At 41.8% G+C, this 19,601-nt stretch overlaps 1 protein-coding gene across 1 annotated transcript in view; it reads left to right on the top strand.

Moving 5' to 3' along the window:
- Positions 1 to 251: 251 nt before the first annotated feature.
- LOC118619213 (ubiquitin conjugation factor E4 B-like) overlaps positions 252 to 19,601 on the top strand; it is a 51,516-nt gene continuing 32,166 nt past the window's right edge. The window contains 1 exon segment of the mRNA XM_036245939.1: positions 252 to 1,025. Coding sequence (XP_036101832.1) covers positions 252 to 1,025 — 774 coding nt within the window.

The following is a 19,601-nucleotide window of genomic DNA, read 5'->3' as shown; positions in this document are numbered from 1 at the left end:
TTCCGTCCGGGAACGAACGTTTGTCAGGGACGCCTTACAAACGTCTGCTCCCCGAGAATCAGTCCCCCTACTAAATTTGCCTCATGGGTAATTCCGAATCCAAGCCTGACCCCAAGACCCCTCTGGGAGGTCTACTCCAAAATTTCGCCAAATTGGGATACACTCAGACTCTCCGGAAGAAAAAATTAATCTTCCTATCCCAGGTCGCCTGGCCCCAATATACTCTAGACAATCAGTCGCGATGGCCCCCGATGGGCACCTTTGATTTCAATGTCCTTCGTGACTTAGATGACTTTTGCCGGCGCACAAAGAAGGGCTCTGAGATCCCTTATATTCAGGCCTTTTGGGACCTCCGTTCCCGCCCCGACCTGTGTTCCCACTGCTGTACCCTGCAGATCCTCCTGGCTCAGACAGCCCCTCATTCATCTAAAACTACCCCCACTGATTCTCCTCCCTACCCCCCTCCTGATGATCTCCCAGATCACCTAGCGCCGCCCCCGGTTCGCCAGCCTCCTCAGGACCCACCTCTCTCCTCTCCCACAGCCCCTCTTCCCGAGGATCCCCTTGGGTCCCCTGTCTCCGCTCATACTCGCTCCCAAGGGCCCTCTCTCCTTGCCCCTCTTCGAGAAGTCGCGGGCGCTGAGGGCCTTGTACGGGTTCACGTTCCCTTTTCCTTGCAAGACCTTTCCCAAATCGAGAGGCGCCTGGGCTCTTTTTTGGCGGAACCTTCCCTTTACATCCGTGAATTCCGCTATCTCACCCAGACATATGACCTGACCTGGCATGATATTCGGGTCATTTGCGCCTCCACCCTAACTCCTGAGGAATATGAGCGCATTTCTGCGGCGGCCCGGCAGCAGGCAGATAGGGACCACCTGGTGGACAATACTGTCCCCCTTGGCAATGAAGCGGTTCCCCAGGACGATCCTGCCTGGAATTATCAGGCCGGCCCTGGGTCTAACATCCCGCGCCGGAACCTCATGCTCCGATATCTCCTTCGAGGCATGGACACGGTTTCCAACAAGGTAGTCAACTATGATAAAATGAGAGAAATCACCCAGCACCCTGATGAGAACCCAGCTCTCTTCCTTAACCGACTTCAGGATGCCCTACTCAAATACACCCGCCTGGACCCGGGGTCCCCAAATGGGGCCACTGTCCTTGCCTCCCACTTCATTTCCCAGTCCACCCCTGATATCAGAAAGAAGCTCAAGAAGGTTGAGGAGGGCCCTGAAACTCCCATCCAAGACCTGGTAAAAATGGCCTTTAAGGTTTTTAATGCCCGGGAGGAGACGGCTGAAGCAGCCCGCAAGTCGAGGCTCCAGCAGAAGGTAAGCCTCCAAACCCAGGCTCTGGTAGCTGCCCTACGGCCAGCAGGGGACCCGAAAAGACACCAGGCCCCAAAAGGGGGACCTCGCTCGCCTCCAGGCGCCTGTTTCAAATGCGGCAAGGAAGGCCACTGGGCCAAAGCCTGCCCACAGCCCAGACCACCTACCAAGCCCTGCCCCCAATGCAAACAAATGGGACACTGGAAGTCGGACTGCCCGACCCTGGCTCAATCCTCAGCACCTCAATGCTGGGGAAATGAGACCCAGGATTTCCCAGCATTGGAGCTACTAGGGTTCATGGACGACTGAGGCAGCCCTGGTTCTGCGACTCCAGTCACCCTCGCCGAGCCCAGGGTCACGCTCCAGGTAGCGGGTAAGTCTATTTCCTTCTTAATAGACATGGGGGCTACCTACTCTGTCCTCCCCTCCCATTCGGGCCTCACTTTTCCTTCCCAGGTCTCGGTTATGGGAATTGATGGGCTCCCTACAACCCCCAAACGAACGGCCCTACTTAACTGCATCTTCGAAGGCTACCCGTTCTCCCATTCCTTTTTAGTAATGCCTGCCTGCCCAGTTCCACTCTTGGGGAGAGATATCTTATCTAAACTCCATACTACCATCTCTTTCCTCCCCCAGCAGCCCCATTTAATAGCTTTACTCTCTGGCCCTACCCAGGCTACTGCCTCAGCTTCCGCGGTCCAGCTCTTACCGGCAGTCCACCCTGGGGTCTGGGACACAAACACCCCCTCGGTTGCCTCACATCACGCCCCCATCCTCATCAAATTAAAAAACCCATCATCTTACCCCAATCGCCCCCAATTTCCCATCTCTCAGGCTCACCGACTAGGACTCCACCCCATTATATCTAAACTCAGAAGCCAGGGCCTCCTCATTCCTACCAACTCCCCCTGTAACTCCCCCATTCTGCCTGTTAAGAAACCCTCGGGGCAGTACCGCCTTGTCCAAGACCTTCGCATAATTAATTCAGCAGTCATACCCATCTCCCCTGTAGTCCCAAACCCCTACACCCTCCTCTCTCATATTCCCCCCCATACTACTCATTTCTCGGTTCTTGACCTAAAGGATGCTTTCTTTACCATCCCGCTACATCCTGATTCCTATTTTCTCTTTGCTTTCACCTGGGAAGATCCGGTCTCCAATATTTCCCAACAGTTAACATGGACTGTCCTCCCTCAAGGATTCCGAGACAGTCCACGCCTCTTTGGTCAGGCTCTTGCTCAGGACTTAAGGGAATGTGATCTGTCCCCATGCACTCTTCTCCAATATGTAGACGATCTTCTCATCTGCTCCCCCTCTGAAGGAGATAATATCTCAGCCACCACCACTCTCCTCAATTTTCTTTACACCAAGGGTTACCGGGTGTCTGCACAGAAAGCCCAGATCGCGACTCCCTCGGTGACCTATTTAGGGCTCCTTGTCACTCCGACACACCGGGCAATCACCTCCGACAGGTTGCAGGCCCTTAGGGACTTACAATCCCCGACCTCGGCAATGGAAATTCAGTCCTTTCTTGGGCTTATGGGGTTCTTCAGGCACTGGATCCCCAATTTTGCCCTCCTAGCCAGACCACTCTACCAGGCAGCCAGAGACACCCCCGAGGGACCCCTGACCTCCCCTAAGGAGGTCTGCCGGGCTTTCCAGACCCTCCTAGAGGCTTTGTGCTCTGCCTCAGCTCTTGCTCTCCCTAATCCCCAACGACCTTTTCTCCTCTATACAGACGAAAAACATCACTTAGCCATAGGGGTCCTGGTTCAGCCACTGGGCCCCACCCTGATCCCTGTTGCTTACCTCTCAAAGCAGCTGGACCCCACTGTTCGCAGATGGCAGCCTTGCCTCCGGGCCCTCGCAGCAGCGGCAGAACTCACCACGGAGGCTCTGAAGATCAACCTGCAACAGCCTCTCCAGGTTGGATCGAGGCCCTCCCAACCGCCTCAGAGACTGCAGAAACCGTAGCCACTCACCTACTGAAAGACATCATCCCTCGCTTTGGGCTGCCAAACTCCATACAATCAGACAACGGGCCAGCTTTCATCTCCAAGGTCACTGAAGCGGTCTCGGTCTCTCTTGGCATCAAATGGAAACTACATGCAGCCTATCACCCCCAGTCCTCGGGTAAGGTTGAGCGGGCCAACGGCCTCATCAAGGAACATCTAACCAAACTCAGCCTGGAACTCCGACAGTCCTGGCCTGACCTGCTACCCCTGGCCCTTACCCGTCTTCGAGCCGCGCCTCGGGGACCCTCTCACCTCAGTCCATTTGAACTTCTATACGGAAGACCCTTCCTCCTTCCTACTCCGTCTATAGACTCCCCACCCCCTCTGGCCTCATACCTGCCCTACCTCTCCCTCCTTCGCTCCCTCCTCCGAGAACATGCTAACCGTACCCTTCCTAAACCTGGACCTGACCTGGGATCAGAGCTCTCCCAACCCATTTCACCTGGAGACCGAGTACTAATCAGGACCCTCTCTCCCCGACCCCTACACCCTAAATGGGAGGGGCCATACACCGTTGTTCTGACTACTCCCTCTGCAGTTAAGGTGTTGGGGATCTCTGCCTGGATCCATCTCTCTAGGATAAAGAAAGCCCCGGTTCCAGAAGAGCAATGCTGCTTCTATCTTAACCAGTCAGGCCTCGTCCAAAATGCTGCCAATAACTTAAAAGAAAGAGCACAACGCATTTGGGAAAGGCGAGATCAATCTTGGAGCACCTGGTTCGATTCCAACTGGGCACACAGGGTTTTGCCGCTTATGGGTCCCCTAACTCTCCTTTTTCTAGCCTTAGCCTTCGGACCCTGTCTCCTGCGACTACTCTCCTCCCTACTACAAAACCGACTGAAGGCCTTCACCAGCCAGACGGTGCACGAGATCATGATGCTAAGCCATTATCAACCTCTCGCCAGATCCTCAGGCCCGGATCATGCCGACATGGGCCCCCTCCCCTAACGCCGCCCCTGTCCAGCTCGAAGTAGCCAGAAAGACATCTGCGCCCCTTTGTCATTATCACAGAGTCGGGAATGTCCGATGGCCTGGGGAACTGGCACCAGGCAAAGTGCTCGACCATTGTCTCCTTGCTCAGCCTTGTCTCCCACCCTGAATGGCCTGCCTCGAGGCTATAGATTAACTCCCATCTTATCTATTCATATTCCATAGGCTCCATGCATAGCCCCCCGCAGGGCCAAACTCTAAGAGACAAATTCCAGCTGCAACAGGCAGATATAAAAGACACAAGCCCCTACATTGAGTGCGGCTTCTAGGACTCGACCCCCGGAGTCTGTGAACCCGCCCGGAGTGCACCCAATAAAGCCTGATCCCTGTTTATTCGGCTGATTGGCTCTCCAGTCTCTTCTCTGTTTTATTCGGCGGCGCCCCCGATTCCTTACACTCAGATGTGACTAAATGTTTTGCTTCCTGCTCTGTCACTGCTCATTGCCTTCCCACTGTACCCTGCCCCAGCCTTAGTTTACTGAACTAAAAAGCAAAACAACAGCCACCTGCTAGCATGATGTTTTAAAGGTTTTGAAGAACTTTTAGAAAGTGTAAACTTCTTTCATAGAGTAAGAGTATAATAATTAAGAGTCTATGTAGATATAAATATTAGGGGAAAAAAAAAGTACTTAAAATATTTATTTGTACTTATGAATACCTAACAAAAAATTGCACCACACAGAAATGTACAACTCAGTAAATTACCATATCAATGTAAAAACATTTATTTTTTTAATTAATTAATTTATTTTTGTTACAGATGTTTCTCCTTTTCCCCCCCCACTTATTCCACCCTATTCCTCCCTTCCAGCCCTGTCCTCATCTTTGTTCTCCATGTCCATTGTTCATGTATACATGCATATAAGTTCTGTGGTTTATCTCTCCCCCACCACCCCTTCTTAAGGGAATTGTCAGTCTATACCCCACTTCCACATCTCTGGGACTACCTCATTCTTCAGACTGTTATGTTCATTATATTCCACAAATAAGTGAGATCACATGATACTTGTCTTTCTCTGTTTGGCATGTTTTGCTTAAGATAATACTTTCAAGTTTCCTGCATGGTGTCTCAAAAGATAAGAGATTTTTCTTTCTTACACTTGAATAGTATTCCATTAGGTACATGTCCCACAGTCTTTTGTCCACTCATCTACTGATGAACACTTGAATTGTTTCCATATCTTAGCTATTGTAAATAATGCTGCTATGAACATAGGGATAAATATATACTTTCTAATTGGTGTTTCAGGCTTCTTAGGGTATATTCCTAGAAGTGGGATCACTGGGTCAAATGGAAGTTCAATTTTTAATTTTTTGAGGTAACACCATATTGTTTTTCATAGTGGCTGCACCAGTCTGCATTCCCACCAATAGTGTATTAGAGTCCCCCTTTTTCACACCCTCGCCAACACTTGTTGTTTGATGATTTTTTGATGGCACCCATTCTGACAGGTGTGAGGTGACCTTGTTGTTGTTTTAATTTGCATTTCCCAGATTATTAGTGATGTTGAGCATTTCTTCATATGTCTCTTAGCCATTAATATGTCCTGTTTGGAGAGGTGTTTATTTAGTTCCTCTGACCATTTTTTGATTGGGCTCTTTGTCTTCTTCCTGTTGACTTGTATTAGCACTCTATATATTTTGGAAATTAATCCCGTATTTGAAATATCATTGGCAGTTATGCTCTCCCATACAATGGGTTGCCTTTGAATTTTGATGATTGTATCTTTTGCTGTGCAGAAGCTTTTTAGTTTGATGTAGACCCATGTGTATATTTTCTTCTTTGTTTCTGTTGCCTTAGGTGATTTATCAGTAAAAATTCAGCTGCTTTTGATGGCTGAAATTTTGTTGCCTACATTTTCTTGTAGGATTTTTATGAATTCATGAGTCACATTTAAGTCTTTTATTTATTTTGAGTTTATTCTTGTGTATGGTGTAAATTGATGGTCTATTTTCATTTTTTTGCATGTAGCTGTCCAATTTTCCCAACACCATTTATTAAAGAGGCTCTCTTTACTCCATTGTATGTTCTTGCCACCTTTGTCACATATTAATTGAGCATGTTTTCTTGGGTCCATTTCTGGGTTCTTTATTCTGTTCCACAGGTCTATATACCTGTTCTTGTGCCAGTACCAGGCTGTTTTGATTACAGTCACTTTGTAGTATAACCTGAAATCTGGTAATGTGATTTCTCCATCTTTGTTCTTCTTTTTCAAGATTGCTGTGGCTATTTGGGCCTTTTTTAGTTCCATATGAACTTTTGAAGTATTTGTTCTAGTTCTCTGAAGTGTGTCGTTGGTATTTTTATGGGGATTGTACTGAATCTATAGATTACTTTGGGTAGTATGCAAATTTTAATGATGTTAATTCTTCCAATCCATGAACAAGGTATGAGCTTCCAGTTTTTTATATCTTTCTTTATTTCTTTTTTCAACAACCTGTAGTTTTCTGTGAATAGGTCCTTTATTTCTTTGGTTAAATTTATTTATAGGTATCGTAAGTTTTTTGCCACGATGATAAATGGATTTGTTTTTTTAGTTTCTGTTTCTGTGAGTTTATCACTAGTGTATAAGAGGGCCATCGATTTTTTATGTTAATTTTGCATCCTGCTACGTTGCCAAATTCATTTACTAAGTCTAATAAATTTTTGATGGCGTCTTTGGGGTTTTCTACATAGAGTATTATGTCATCTGCAAATAATGACAGTTTCCCTTTCTCCTTTCCCATTAGAATCCTTTTATTTATTTTTCTGTCTGATTGCTGTAACTAAGACTTCCAGTACTATGTTAAATAAGAGCGATGAAAGTGGGCATCTTTGTCTTGTTTCTGTTCTAAAAAGAAGTGGTTTTAAATTTTGTCCATTAAGTATGATGTTGGCTGTAGATGTTTCATATATGGCCTTTATTATGTTGAGATATGATCCCTCTATTTTAGATTGCTGAGAATTTATATCAGAAATGGTGCTGGATTTTGTCGAATGCATTTTCAGCATCTATTGATATGATCATATGATTTTTATCTTTCATTTTGTTTATGTGGTGTATCACATTTATTGATTTGCGAATATGTACCAGCCTTGCATACCTGTGATGAATCCCACTTGGTCATGGTGAACAATCTTTTTGATATATTGCTGGGTCCGATTTGCTAGTATATTGTTCAGGATTTTTGCATCTATGTTCATCAGGGATGTTCGCCTGTAGTTTTCTTTCCTTGTAGTGTCTTTTTCTGGTTGTGGAATTAGAATTTTGCTGGCCTCATAAAAGAAGTTTGGAAGTCCTTTTTCTTCTTGAATTTTTTGAAATACTTTGAAAGGAATGGGTATTAGTTCTTCTTTGAATGTTTGGTAAAATTTGCTTGTGAAGCCGTCCGGGCCTGGGCTTTTGTTTGCTGGGAGAGTCTCAATTACATCTTCAATTTCTTCTGTTATTATTGGTCTGTTCAAGTTTTCTATCTCTTCATGATCCAGTTTTGAAAGACTATGTGTTTCTAGAAATTTGTCCATTTCAGTTAGATTGTCAAATTTGTTGCCATAAAACTGATCATAATATTTGTTAACTATCCTCTTTATTTTGTGTTGTCAGTTATTATTTTTCTTCTTTTATTTTTGATTTTGTGTATTTGGGTTCTCCTTTATTGTTCCTTGGTGAGTCTAGTTAAGGGTCCATCAATATTGCTTATCTTTTCAAAGAATGAGTTCTTTGTTTCATTGATCCTTTGAATTTTTTTTTTTTTGTCTCCATGTCATTTATTTCTGCTCTGATCTTTACTATTTCCTTTCTTCTGCTTGCTCTGGGGTTTTCTTTTTGTTTGTTTTCTGGTTCTTTAAGTTGTGAGGTTAGGTGGTCTATTAGAAATTTTTCTTGCTTCTTGAGGTGGGCCTGTAGTGCTATGAACTTCTCTCTCAGAACTGCTTTTGCTGCATTGCATAGATTTTGTGTTGTTGTGTGTTCATTTTTATTGGTTTCCAGGAAGTTTTTAATTTTTTCTTGATCTCCATGGTAACCTATTTATTGTTCAATCACATGCTATTTAACGTCCATGTGTTCAAATGTCTTTGCATATTCATCTTGCAATTGATTTTTAGTGTCATTCCATTCTGATCAGAGATGTTTGATATAGTTTCAATCTTCTTAAACTTGTAGAGACTCATTTTGTGACCTAACATGTGGTCTATCTTTGTGAATGTTTCATGTGCACTTTGGAAGAATGTGAATTCTGCAGTTTTGGGTGTAATTTTCTGTAGATATCTATTAAATCCATTTGATCTAGCACTTCATTTAGAGTCTGTGTTTCTTTCTTAATTTTTTGTCTAGAAGATCTATCCAGTGATGTCAATGAGGTGTTGAATTCCCCTGCTATAATTGTATTGCTATTGATTTCTTCTTTGAAGTCCTCCAGAAAAATTTTAAATCATGTTGGTACTCCTATATTGGGTGCATACATGTTTACCAAGGTTATATCTTCCTGTTGGATAGATTCTTTCAATATTATGTAGTGGCCTTCTTCGTCTCTTGTTTTGGTCTTTATTTTGAAATCTACTTCATCAGATATGAGTATTGCTACCTCAGCTTCTTTTTTTCTGTTTGCTTGAAAGATTTTTTTCCATCCCTTCACTTTCAATGTATGTGAGGCTTTTGTTGTGAAATGAGTCTCTTGTAAATAACATATATGTGAGTCATGCTTTCTTAACCAGTCAGCTACTCTGTGTCTTTTTATCAGAGCATTCACACCATTAATATTTAAGGTGTTAATTGATATGTACTTATTTATTGCCATTTGTGTTTAATGTGGTTCTATTTTTCTTCCAATTTCTTCTACTATTTACAGCAGTCCTTTTAGCATATCTTTCAGTGCTGATTGGTGTTAATATATTCTCTTAGCATTTTTTTTTTTTTTTTTTTTGGTCTGGAAAGCTTTTTATTTGACCTTCTATTTTGAATGATAGCCCTGTTGGATGGAGTAGTCTTGGATTCAAATCCTTGTTCTTCATGACCTTGATTACTTCATGCCACTCCCTTCTGGCCTGTAGTGTTTCTGTCGAGAAGTCAGCTGAAAACCTTATGGGGTTTTCTTTGTAGGTAACTTGTTGTTTATCTCTTGCTGCCTTTAGGATTCTCTCTTTGTCTTTAATTTTTTGTCATTTTAATTACTATATGTCTTGGTGTGGGCCTGTTTGGGTTCTTCTTACGTGGGGTTCTCTGTGCTTTGTGAACTTGAATGACTTTTTTTTTTACCAACGTAAAAACGTTTTCTGTCACTATCCTCTAATATATTCTCTAACCTTTACCCATTTTCTTTCTCTTTGAGGACTCCTATGATGCAAATGTTATTGTGTTTCCAGTTGTCCCACAATTCTCTTAAGCTATCTTCTTGTTTTTTAATTGTTTTTTTTTTTTGGTTTTCTGATTGGTTGATTTTATTCTACCCTGTCCTCTAATTGACTGATCCAGTCCTCAGTTTCCTCTACTCTGCTGGTTAGTCCTTCCAATGTGTTCTTAATTTCTGTTATGTCATTCTTCATTTCCATTTGGTTGGTTTTCAGTGTTTCTATATATTCACTCATGGTGCTAATGTCCTTACTCATGCTGTTGAGCTTCCTCAAGATCATGGCTCTGAACTCTACCGCTGATAATTTGTTTAACTGCATTTTATATATTTCATCTTTGATAGAGTTCTTTTGTTCTTCCATTTGGGATTTGTTTCTTTGTTTCACCATTTTGGGTATCTCAATGGGTTTTGGAGCCAGCCATATTTCCCCTGTGGGTGTTGGTGTTCTGCTATTTGTGGCTCCCTTTACCGGGTTTGGATAGCCTGGGTGGGCCTATGTTGAACACCAGTTTCAAGTCTTACTTTCCTAGCTAGAGATACAAGCACAGGAAAGGTTCAGTTATCCTCTAGCTTTTTTTCTGGAGGCTAGTAGTCTTAGTTACTCAGTGCCTTGGAATGTAGCCCTGGGGTTCTGCATAAAATGATTTCCAGAGGGTAGAATAGATGCTGGTTGTTAATGAGTCTCAGGTGAGAAAGGCTGAGTCTTGGGGAGGGGGGTGACTGCTGCTTTTCCCACAGCTTGGGGAAGGAGCACACTGTCCACCATCCTTTATGGCTGCAACTCAGCAAAACTCTGATTGCCCTCCAAATCCAGGCTGTCCCCACAGAGTTTCAGCTCAGTCTGCCTTCCTTCTGCCATAGCCCACAGGTGAGTGGCTGTGGCTATTTTAGTGCTCTGTCTTGGCTCTTTGCACTGTGCAGCAAGTTTAATCTTTATTCCCTAAGAGTGCTGCTCACTGCTGACTGCTGCTGTCTGTGGGCTCCCAGCCCACCAACCTCTCATGCCTTTGCAGATCCTACAAATGTTGATGGTTATATGGTCCTGTCCTGCTGCTTTACTGTTTTTTCCCATGATTTGTCTTTATTTTAGTTGTCATTCCCTTTTGGTCCTGGAAAATTGTCTGTGTAGCTTCCATTTACTTTTCCTTCATTTTCACATCCAGTATGCCTATCTTGTGTGCAGCTGGGTTGCACAGGTCTCTCTGGTTCCCTTGCACCCTGAAGGTCCTGTGTGTGACTGGATTGCACAGTCCCTTTTGGGACCTGGCTTTATGCCTATGTTATGGGCTGCTGGGTCTCACAGGCCTCCTGGTGCTTTAGCACCCCACAGGTCCCTCAGGGAACTGGATTGCACAGTCCCTGCTGGGTCGCACAGGCCTCTCTCATACCCCTGCACCCAGCAGGTCCCATGGGCAGGCAGCTGGATCACACCAGTTCCTCTTGGGCTTCATCTTTCCACCACTCTTTTGGGCTCTGATCTCCCATCACTCTTGTGAGCTGCTGGACCACACAGGCCTCTGTGGAGCCCCAGGTCCCACTGCTGGTCGCTGGGGAGTGCTTCTGCCCCATGGAGCTCAACTCCTGCTCAGCTTTTGCTGTAGTTTTGGGGGATGGGTCTCAGCTGCTTGTCTGTGCTTCTGTTGCCTGTGGATGGATGTCTGCTCCAATGTAAGAAACATTTAAATCTGTGAAAAATTTTGTAAGCTTATTTGAGCCAAAACTGTCAACAATTGCCAAGAAGCAAAACCTCAGTGAATTGAGATAATGCTCTAGAGCATGGCAGTTTTGCACCTAATTTTATACATTACCATCAAAAAAGGAGACATAAGTGGGTTACATAAAATCCATTGGTCAGATTTAGTATGTGGCCCCCTTTCATTCACATGTCCTTTTTGGGTCGTAAATTAATCCAAGGATGCACTGATGACCAAACTTTTGGTTTTATAATAAGGTTCCATGGTGCTAGAAAGGCTCATTCCTAGGAAGTCTCAATGTTAGTGTTTGTGTTGCCGAACATGGTGGACCACTGTGGATGGGACAAGACCATAACCCTAGATGGCATTCAAGGTAGAATTATTATTATTTAAAATAAAAAGGCAGGTGAATTGGAGGAAGTCAGATCCTATATGGCCTTATTAAAAAATATTCTAGATCATTTTTAACTTTTAAGCTCTCATGATCCAGTCTTTTTGCTGTTTGCCTTAAGTTTTGTTTTTCTTCATTTAGTATAACATTTACATACCAAAAACAAAAGCAACAATATTATATCAGTAACACCAATTAAGAAGAGAAAATGTTTAATACTAGGCAAGGAAAGGTTTAAAGAGAACAAGCATCCCAGCCAACTAAATTTTTTTACATTTATTATCATATTTTTTATTAAACTAATTATGCTTTTCTTCTTTATCCACTGTCACTTGACCTTATAATATGTTTGGCCAGATGAATTAAGACTGTCTACTATTTTATTATCCAGAAGTTCTAATTTTTCTTCTGGCCAGTTAGATTCCATAAAAATGACTTCATGGGGAAGATAAAGTTTAATTTTCCAATACATTTTAAAATGGAAATCCATTGATATTTTTTCTGGTTTCATGGACATTCAGTCACAAGAGCATGGCTGGTGAGTCCAAGAATAAAATATACAATGACAGATAAGACAGGCTGCTGCAAGACTTTTTTCATCATATCTAATATTTTTCTTACCTTTTTAAAAATAATTCATTTCTATAACTATATATTATATATCTAGATTAGATCCACATATAATTCTACCAGGGGAATTATCAATGAGGTGTTCTTGGAAGTATTTGCCTATGATAGGTCCATTATAATAAATATATCCAGAAAAAATATACCGAAGCCCATTTTAATAGTAGGATAATACCAATGTGTAGCCAAAAAAGTGTTAACAATTTCAATCCATTGAGAATATGCTTCCTGGCATTTGTCAACAGTTTGGACTCAAATCAATTCAAAAAATTCTTTATAGGTTTGATTTCTTACATTGACAGAGCCATACTTGATTTGTATTTTCTTTTTAACCAAAATATTCATCTTAAGTTTCTTTGTTACTTTCTTTTTTGTTTTATTTTAAATATTCAATTGGAAGCCATTCAATAAAACAGAGAGAACTCTCTCAAATACATGAGCCATTATGCCTCCCCATTTGGGAGGAAGACCACACTAGATATCAGGTACAAATGGAGAATGCATCATGTGCATATGCTGGGCATCCCTTCTTCTGGGATGCTGCCTTGGAAATAGGTTCGCTGTGGGGGGTCCAGGTGCTCCCCATTGATTCCAGATGCTCCCCGTTGATTCCACAGCCTGAGCAAACACCGGGTCTGTGCAGGAACTCAGCTCCTTGTTCCCAGAGGAACCTGTAGAACTATAATGAGGAGGCAACCACCAGTGAGACAACATAACAGCTTCCTCCTGATCATATTTGAGATTTCACCAAAATTCTACTCTGGGACAAAATAGAAGAAAACACAATATCAAATATCAGGTTATACTACTAAGCCACTGTAATCAAAACAGCCTGGTACTGGCACAAGAACAGGTTTATAGATTAATGGAACAAAACAGAGAACCCAGAAATTGACCCAAGACATTATGCTCAATTAATATTTGACAAAGGTGGCAAGAGCATACAATAGAGTATAGACAGCCTCTTTAATAAATAGTGTTAGAAAAATTAGAAAGCTACATGCAAAGTAATAAAACTAGACTACCAACTTACACCATAAATAAAAATAAACTCAAAATATGTGTCTTAAATGTGACTTGTGAATCCATAAAAATTCTAGAAGAAAATGTAGGCAACAAAATTTCAGACATCACATGCAGCAGAATTTTTACTAATAAAATGCCTAAGGCAAGAAAAACAATAAAAATATTATATATGGGACTACATAAAAAAAGAAAAAGCTTCTGCATAGCAAAAGAAATAAACCCACTATATGGGAGGGCATAATTGCCAACAATATATTAGATAAGAGGTTAATTTCTAACATATATAGAGTACTCATACAACTCAACAAAAGGAAGACAAAGAACCCAATTGAAAAATGGGCAGAGGACCTAAATAGACACCTCTCCAAACAGGACAAACAAATGGCCATGAGACATATAAAAAAATGCTCAACATCACTAATCATCAGAGAGATGCAAATTAAAACAACAATGAGGTATCACCTCACACATGTTAGAATTGCTGCCATCAACAAATCATCAAAACAACAAGTGCTGGCAAGGGTGTGGAGAAATAAGGACTCTAGTCCACTGCTGGTGGGAATGCAGACTGATGCAGCCACTACAAAAATCAATATGGTGTTTTTTCCAAAAATTAAGAATTTAACTGCCATTTGACCCAGTGATCCCACTTCTAGGAATATATCCTAAGAAGCCTGAAACCCCAAACTGAAAGAATGTATGTACCCTATATTCATAGCAGCAGTATTTACGATTGCTAAGATCTGTAAACAGTCCAAGTGTCTATCAATAAAGGAGTGGATAAAATAGCTGTGGTACATATTCACAATAGAACATTATGCAGCTGTAGGAAAGCAAGGTCTCTTATCTTTTGAAATAACATGGAGGGACCTGGAGCATATTATGCTTAGCAAAATAAGCCAATCAGATAAAAACAAATGCCACATGATCTCACTTATTTGTGGAATATAATAAACAAAACAAAAAAAAGCTGATGAACAAAACAAACCCAGAGACATAGAAAGGAGTACAGTTTAAACTGACAAACTTCAGGATAGGTGAGTGATGGGGAGGGATGAGATAAACCAAAGAACTTATATGCATGTATGTGTAACCAATAGACATAGACAACAATGCTTAGGGGCAAAGTGAGTGGGATAGGGAGGAGGGTGTCTGGGGGTAAAAAAGAAGAAACATCTGTAACAAAAATAAATTATTTAATAATAAAAAGACAATGCAAAATACATTCTTCTCTGGGCCTTTAGGTAAGCATGGTTTTCTATTGACCTAAGACTCACTACTAGATTTTCAGCACATTTCACCTTTAATCCTGTGGGTATATTCTATTTTATAAAAGAGAACACTACCAACTCAGGTTGTTGGCAGGACCTCAATACTTTTCAAAGAGCAGAAATTTCAGTAGGTTACATCTATTAGACATTGTGTCTGGCTAGCAAATGGCTGTCAGAAATTGTGCTGTTCTCGTCCTCTCAGAAGGTAAGGAGGAATGCTGAGGAGTGAGTAAAGACAGAGCAAATAAAGGGCATGAGGGAGAGAAGAGAGCTGATGGTAGATAACTCCTCAACCAGTGGGGTCTACAGGTATCAACAAACAAGAGCTAAACCAGCATCATCAGTGTGCCACCTGGACAAGGAGGAGCATAGAAATTTATCAAGTTTCAAGAGCCTGGTCTAAAATCTGGATTCCAAGCATTACCACTAGAGGAAAGGGGCTATCATGATAAAGAAGTTGTTGACCTCAGAGTGAATATTCAGGAGAATACAGAACATGTTGAGACCCAAGAACATGACTACCTTGAGAAAGTTAATTATGATATAATTGTATCTCCTGTGTGTTACATAACAATACCTTCTTTGCCATAACACAGGCTCTTTTATCTTATTATGTTAGCACAAAGAAAAACATAGGAAAAGGCATTTTTATAGAACAAAACAATTCTTGTCACAAAGACAAAGTTACTAATTTGCTCAAATGCCAAATGAATTACAAGTGAGGATTAAAATCATTTTAGCCAGTGAACTGCTTACAACTTCACCAATTTGTTTACAGTTTATAAAATACTTTTAAAGAAAAGTTCTTAAAAATTATACTGGTAATATTCAGAGGGATTCACCAAAGCCCTACTTTAAGACTGGTAACTAGACCCACTTTTAGAACTCTTGTATTCTTTTTAGATACTCAGCATCTGAACCCTTTTCTGTTAAGAAATTTTACCAGAGATGTAATGGGCATCTTCTGAGATTTTTAGCTTGGACATAGACCCTTATATTTGGAAACTTTGGAAAACCATCTTTTGAAAGGGTAAATGCATTTGGTAATAAGAGAGTTGTATTGTGTCCCTAGCAAATACACATGTACATTTAAATATGTGAAAGTGTGAAAAATAAAGTGCATGCTGATAGGGGCAGTCAAAGATGATATAGTAAAGAAAATCTGTTTGATTTACTGCTTAGTAAGTAAATCACTCTCTGCTATGGACTGAATGTTTTGGTTCCCTTGTCCCTCAACAAATAAATATATTGGAGCCCTAACCCACAATGTGACAGTATAAGGAGATGAGGTCTTTGGGAGGTGATTGGGTCCTGAGGATGGAGTTTTCATAAAGGAAATTAATGTCCTTAGGAGAAGAGACACAATAGGGATGATCACTCTCTCTACCATGTGAGGACTTAGCAAGAAGGCAGCAGTCTACAAACTAGGAAGAGAACACTCATTAGGAACCAATTTGGCCAGCACCTTGATCTCAGACTTCCCAAAATCCAGAACTGTGAGAAAATAAATGTTTGTTTTCTAAGCCACCCAGACAATGGTATCTTTGTTATAGCAGACAGGGCTAAGACACCCTCTGATGAGTGAAAAATCACCACCTAATGAGTTTTGGCAGGAGGCAGACTCTATTAACTACTTAGAATCACCTAAGAACCCAGAATCTTCCTTCCCATCCTTATTCAGAGCTGGAAAAGACATGTGACCCAGGATCTGCTAGACCAAATGCACATATGGGGAAGAGGGACTTGGTTCCATGTTTTATAGCAGGATTATGGATGTGGTGTCCAGAGATTTAGCTCTGAAAATAGTCCTGTAGATATTTTTATAATATTGTGGGATACTCATTATCATTTTAACAAGCTCTGTTTCTTAGTAAATGAGATAAAGTTGGTTCCTGAGCTTTCTAAGTAAGTAGACAGATAGCAAGACTATGAAAATAGTAACATGCTATGTAGTGATTAAAACTACATTGTCTTCCAAGATAAAACAATATTCTTTAACTCTGAAAATCTAGACATTTTTCTTAAAATCTGTTGTTGTTGTTGTTGTTGTTGTTGTTGTTTTTTAAGAGAAGACCTAGGTACGAATTTGTCATATCACCATACCAAATAAGATATATAGATTGGATGACATTGACTAAAATAAAAATTGTTTGAAAATTTAAAAATACAAACAAGACTTTCAAAAGCAGCCCCACAAGTTTATGTTCTCCCTTTCTCATTAAAATCTCTCAGAAATAGCATAAAAATAAAACTTTACCTTGATCACAACTTGGATTTATCTGAAATGCCAAATCAAAAAAGTGAAGCATTAAAAATAGCAATGAATTTGAGCATGAATGTGGGATAAAACAAAGACAGTGCCCTTGGTTGCAGGTACCAAAAATAGTTGACAAGGTTCATGTATACAAGTGAGAAACAAAATCTTTAACTGTAAGACCAAAATAATTTTTAATAAAAAAAAAATATATGATCTTCTCTGTACTCAGTTTGGTCTGAAAAATAGTGGGCTAAGCTCCACAATCAGCCCTGAGCAGAGAGAAAACATATTTGCAACAAACTACCTGGTCATATGATCACATGAAAAGGAGAAACTACTTTATGACCAGACCTACATTGGTCTGCACTGATGGGTAGGGACAAGTCAACACTAAAAATGCCCACACAGGTTGACAAAAATGATGTCAGAGTGAATGTAAGCTACACAGTCCATCACCCAGGACCAAACTGAAATTATAACTAAAATAAAAACAAGTCATTGAGAAAAAACAACCGAAGAGCTGCTGAAGAGAATCATTATAATCAGGTACATAAAGATGATCCCAAATTGAGACTGGTAGGAGCTGTGAAGGTGCAAGGGTGCTGGATAGATGCCCTTGGGCAACAGCTAAGGGCTGGCTTAGCTGTGAGCATATCCCTCAGAGAAGTCAGCGTTTAAAACCCCAAGCTGGCTCCTCAACACAAAGTGACAGAAGAGGGAAAGGAGTCCACATAACACCTAGCTGAGAAAATCACCAGAGCAGAGGTTTGCTCTGGCAGGGAGAGGAACAAGGAATACCAGCATTTTCCTAAAGAGCCAGTGCACTAAATCATAGCTCTAGTCACTCACCTTGGGCTCCAGCAGAGAGAGGGTGGACTGGTCTGAAACTTTGTGAAGAGAGTCAGAAGAAAGAGCTTGGAAGAAGGCCATCAGGAGTTTTATGGTGAATTATTCTCTCATAGGACAGTAGCCATCATCCTCATAGAACCCCTTTCCAGAGTCCATGGAAGAAACAACTGCCCCTCCCTCAGGAATTTAACACCACCTGAGCCAGGGAGATGTTGCCTAAAGCTCATTAGTAACTAGAGATTACCAGTCAGAAAGGAGCCAAAAAAAATCTTCTGAAATATTTGAAATTTGGTCAGTGTTGGGGATCATGACTTTAAGGACAGAGCTGTGAAGATTGAGGCCTGAGTTCATATGCTGAGACTCTCTCCCGTGGTTTAAGTAGCCATCTCTCTCAAGTAACCCCATCAGAGAGGTTTTAGCCAGGGGGAGCAATAACTACCCCTTGCATGGAAATTTAACACTAACCTGTGGCTCTAAGGACCTAGCTGTGAAGGCAAAGGCCTGGAACCCTGTGCTGAGCCAATAACCCACAATGAAGAAAACACTTTGTTATCAATACAACTTTACTCCAGAAGAAAGCAAATGCCCCACCTGCTGGAAATTTTCTTACCCTATCCAACTGAGGCATTTTCATTCAGCTGAGGCTCATTAAGTAATTGAGACTAATAAAATGCAAGCAAAAGTTCTCAAATAATTGAATCATTACTTGGCCTATGACTTTACCCAGGAAAGTAATACTAGACATTTGGATTTAATGTTGTTTCTTTCATACTCATAAAAACCCAGTAGAGAGAGCCAAAATCATGAAATACCAACACTCACAGGAAATATTTGGCAGGCTCCAAAACCCACTGAGACAACCAAAATGGTAAAACAAGAAATAAATCTCAAATAAAAGAAAAAAAAAAAAATACTCCAGAAGAAAAAAAAAGAAAATGGAATTCAGCATGTTATCAAAAGTAGAGTTCAGAGTAATGATTATGAGGAAGTTCAACCGAATGAGTAGAGATACAGAAACAATGAAAATCAACCAATTAAAAATGAAAAACCACCAAGTGGAAATAAAGAATGACATAGCAGAAATAAAGAACACATAGAAAGAAATAAACTGATCATAAGAGGTAAGATGGCAGTGGGCAGGAACAAAGGAAGGGTGAGTGTGTGAAAGTGAGCTAGTGTGTGAGACAGTGTGAGTGGAAGTAAAGGTGGATGACCAAACTTTTGCAGTGCAGAGGACGCAGAGCAGAAGGTTCCTGTGCTGTGGATATGAGTAGCTGGCTCCTATGTAAGTGGCTACTCAGGGCACTTCTCCCTGCACCAAGGGGAGGTCCCACCATTTTGGAAGATCCTGTGTCTTCCCTGAGAAAAGGAAATGGGAGAGGCTAGGGCCAAGCAAACTGAGCCCACCAGCACAACTGGCACCATCGGACCAGTGAACACTCTGTGTCAACACAGACCAGTGCAGAGTAGTGGAGCTCCCAAGGTGCCGATCTCAGAAGCTGCAGACAGCTGGGAGCCCAGCACCATCCCCCACAGTAGCAGCCCCAACAGAGTCCAGATATACCCCCAGCAACAAAGGCTATAAAGAAGATATCCATTCTCAGGCAACAGAAGCACAGACCAGCAGCTGGGACCCATCCTCAAAAACTAGAGCAAAAGCTGAGCAGGAGTTGAGCCCCGTGGGGCAGCAGCACTCCCCAGCCACAAGCAGTGGAAGGAACCTGGAGCTCCACAGAGGCCTGTGGGGTGCAGCAGCTCACAAGAGCACTGGGAAGCCGAACCAAAGAGAGACTGATGCAATCCACCTGCCCGCCCACAGGAC

This window comes from Molossus molossus, unplaced genomic scaffold (genome assembly GCF_014108415.1).
Source record: "Molossus molossus isolate mMolMol1 unplaced genomic scaffold, mMolMol1.p scaffold_m16_p_6, whole genome shotgun sequence".
Taxonomy (NCBI): domain Eukaryota; kingdom Metazoa; phylum Chordata; class Mammalia; order Chiroptera; family Molossidae; genus Molossus; species Molossus molossus.
This window is presented reverse-complemented; position numbering and strand designations above follow the sequence as displayed.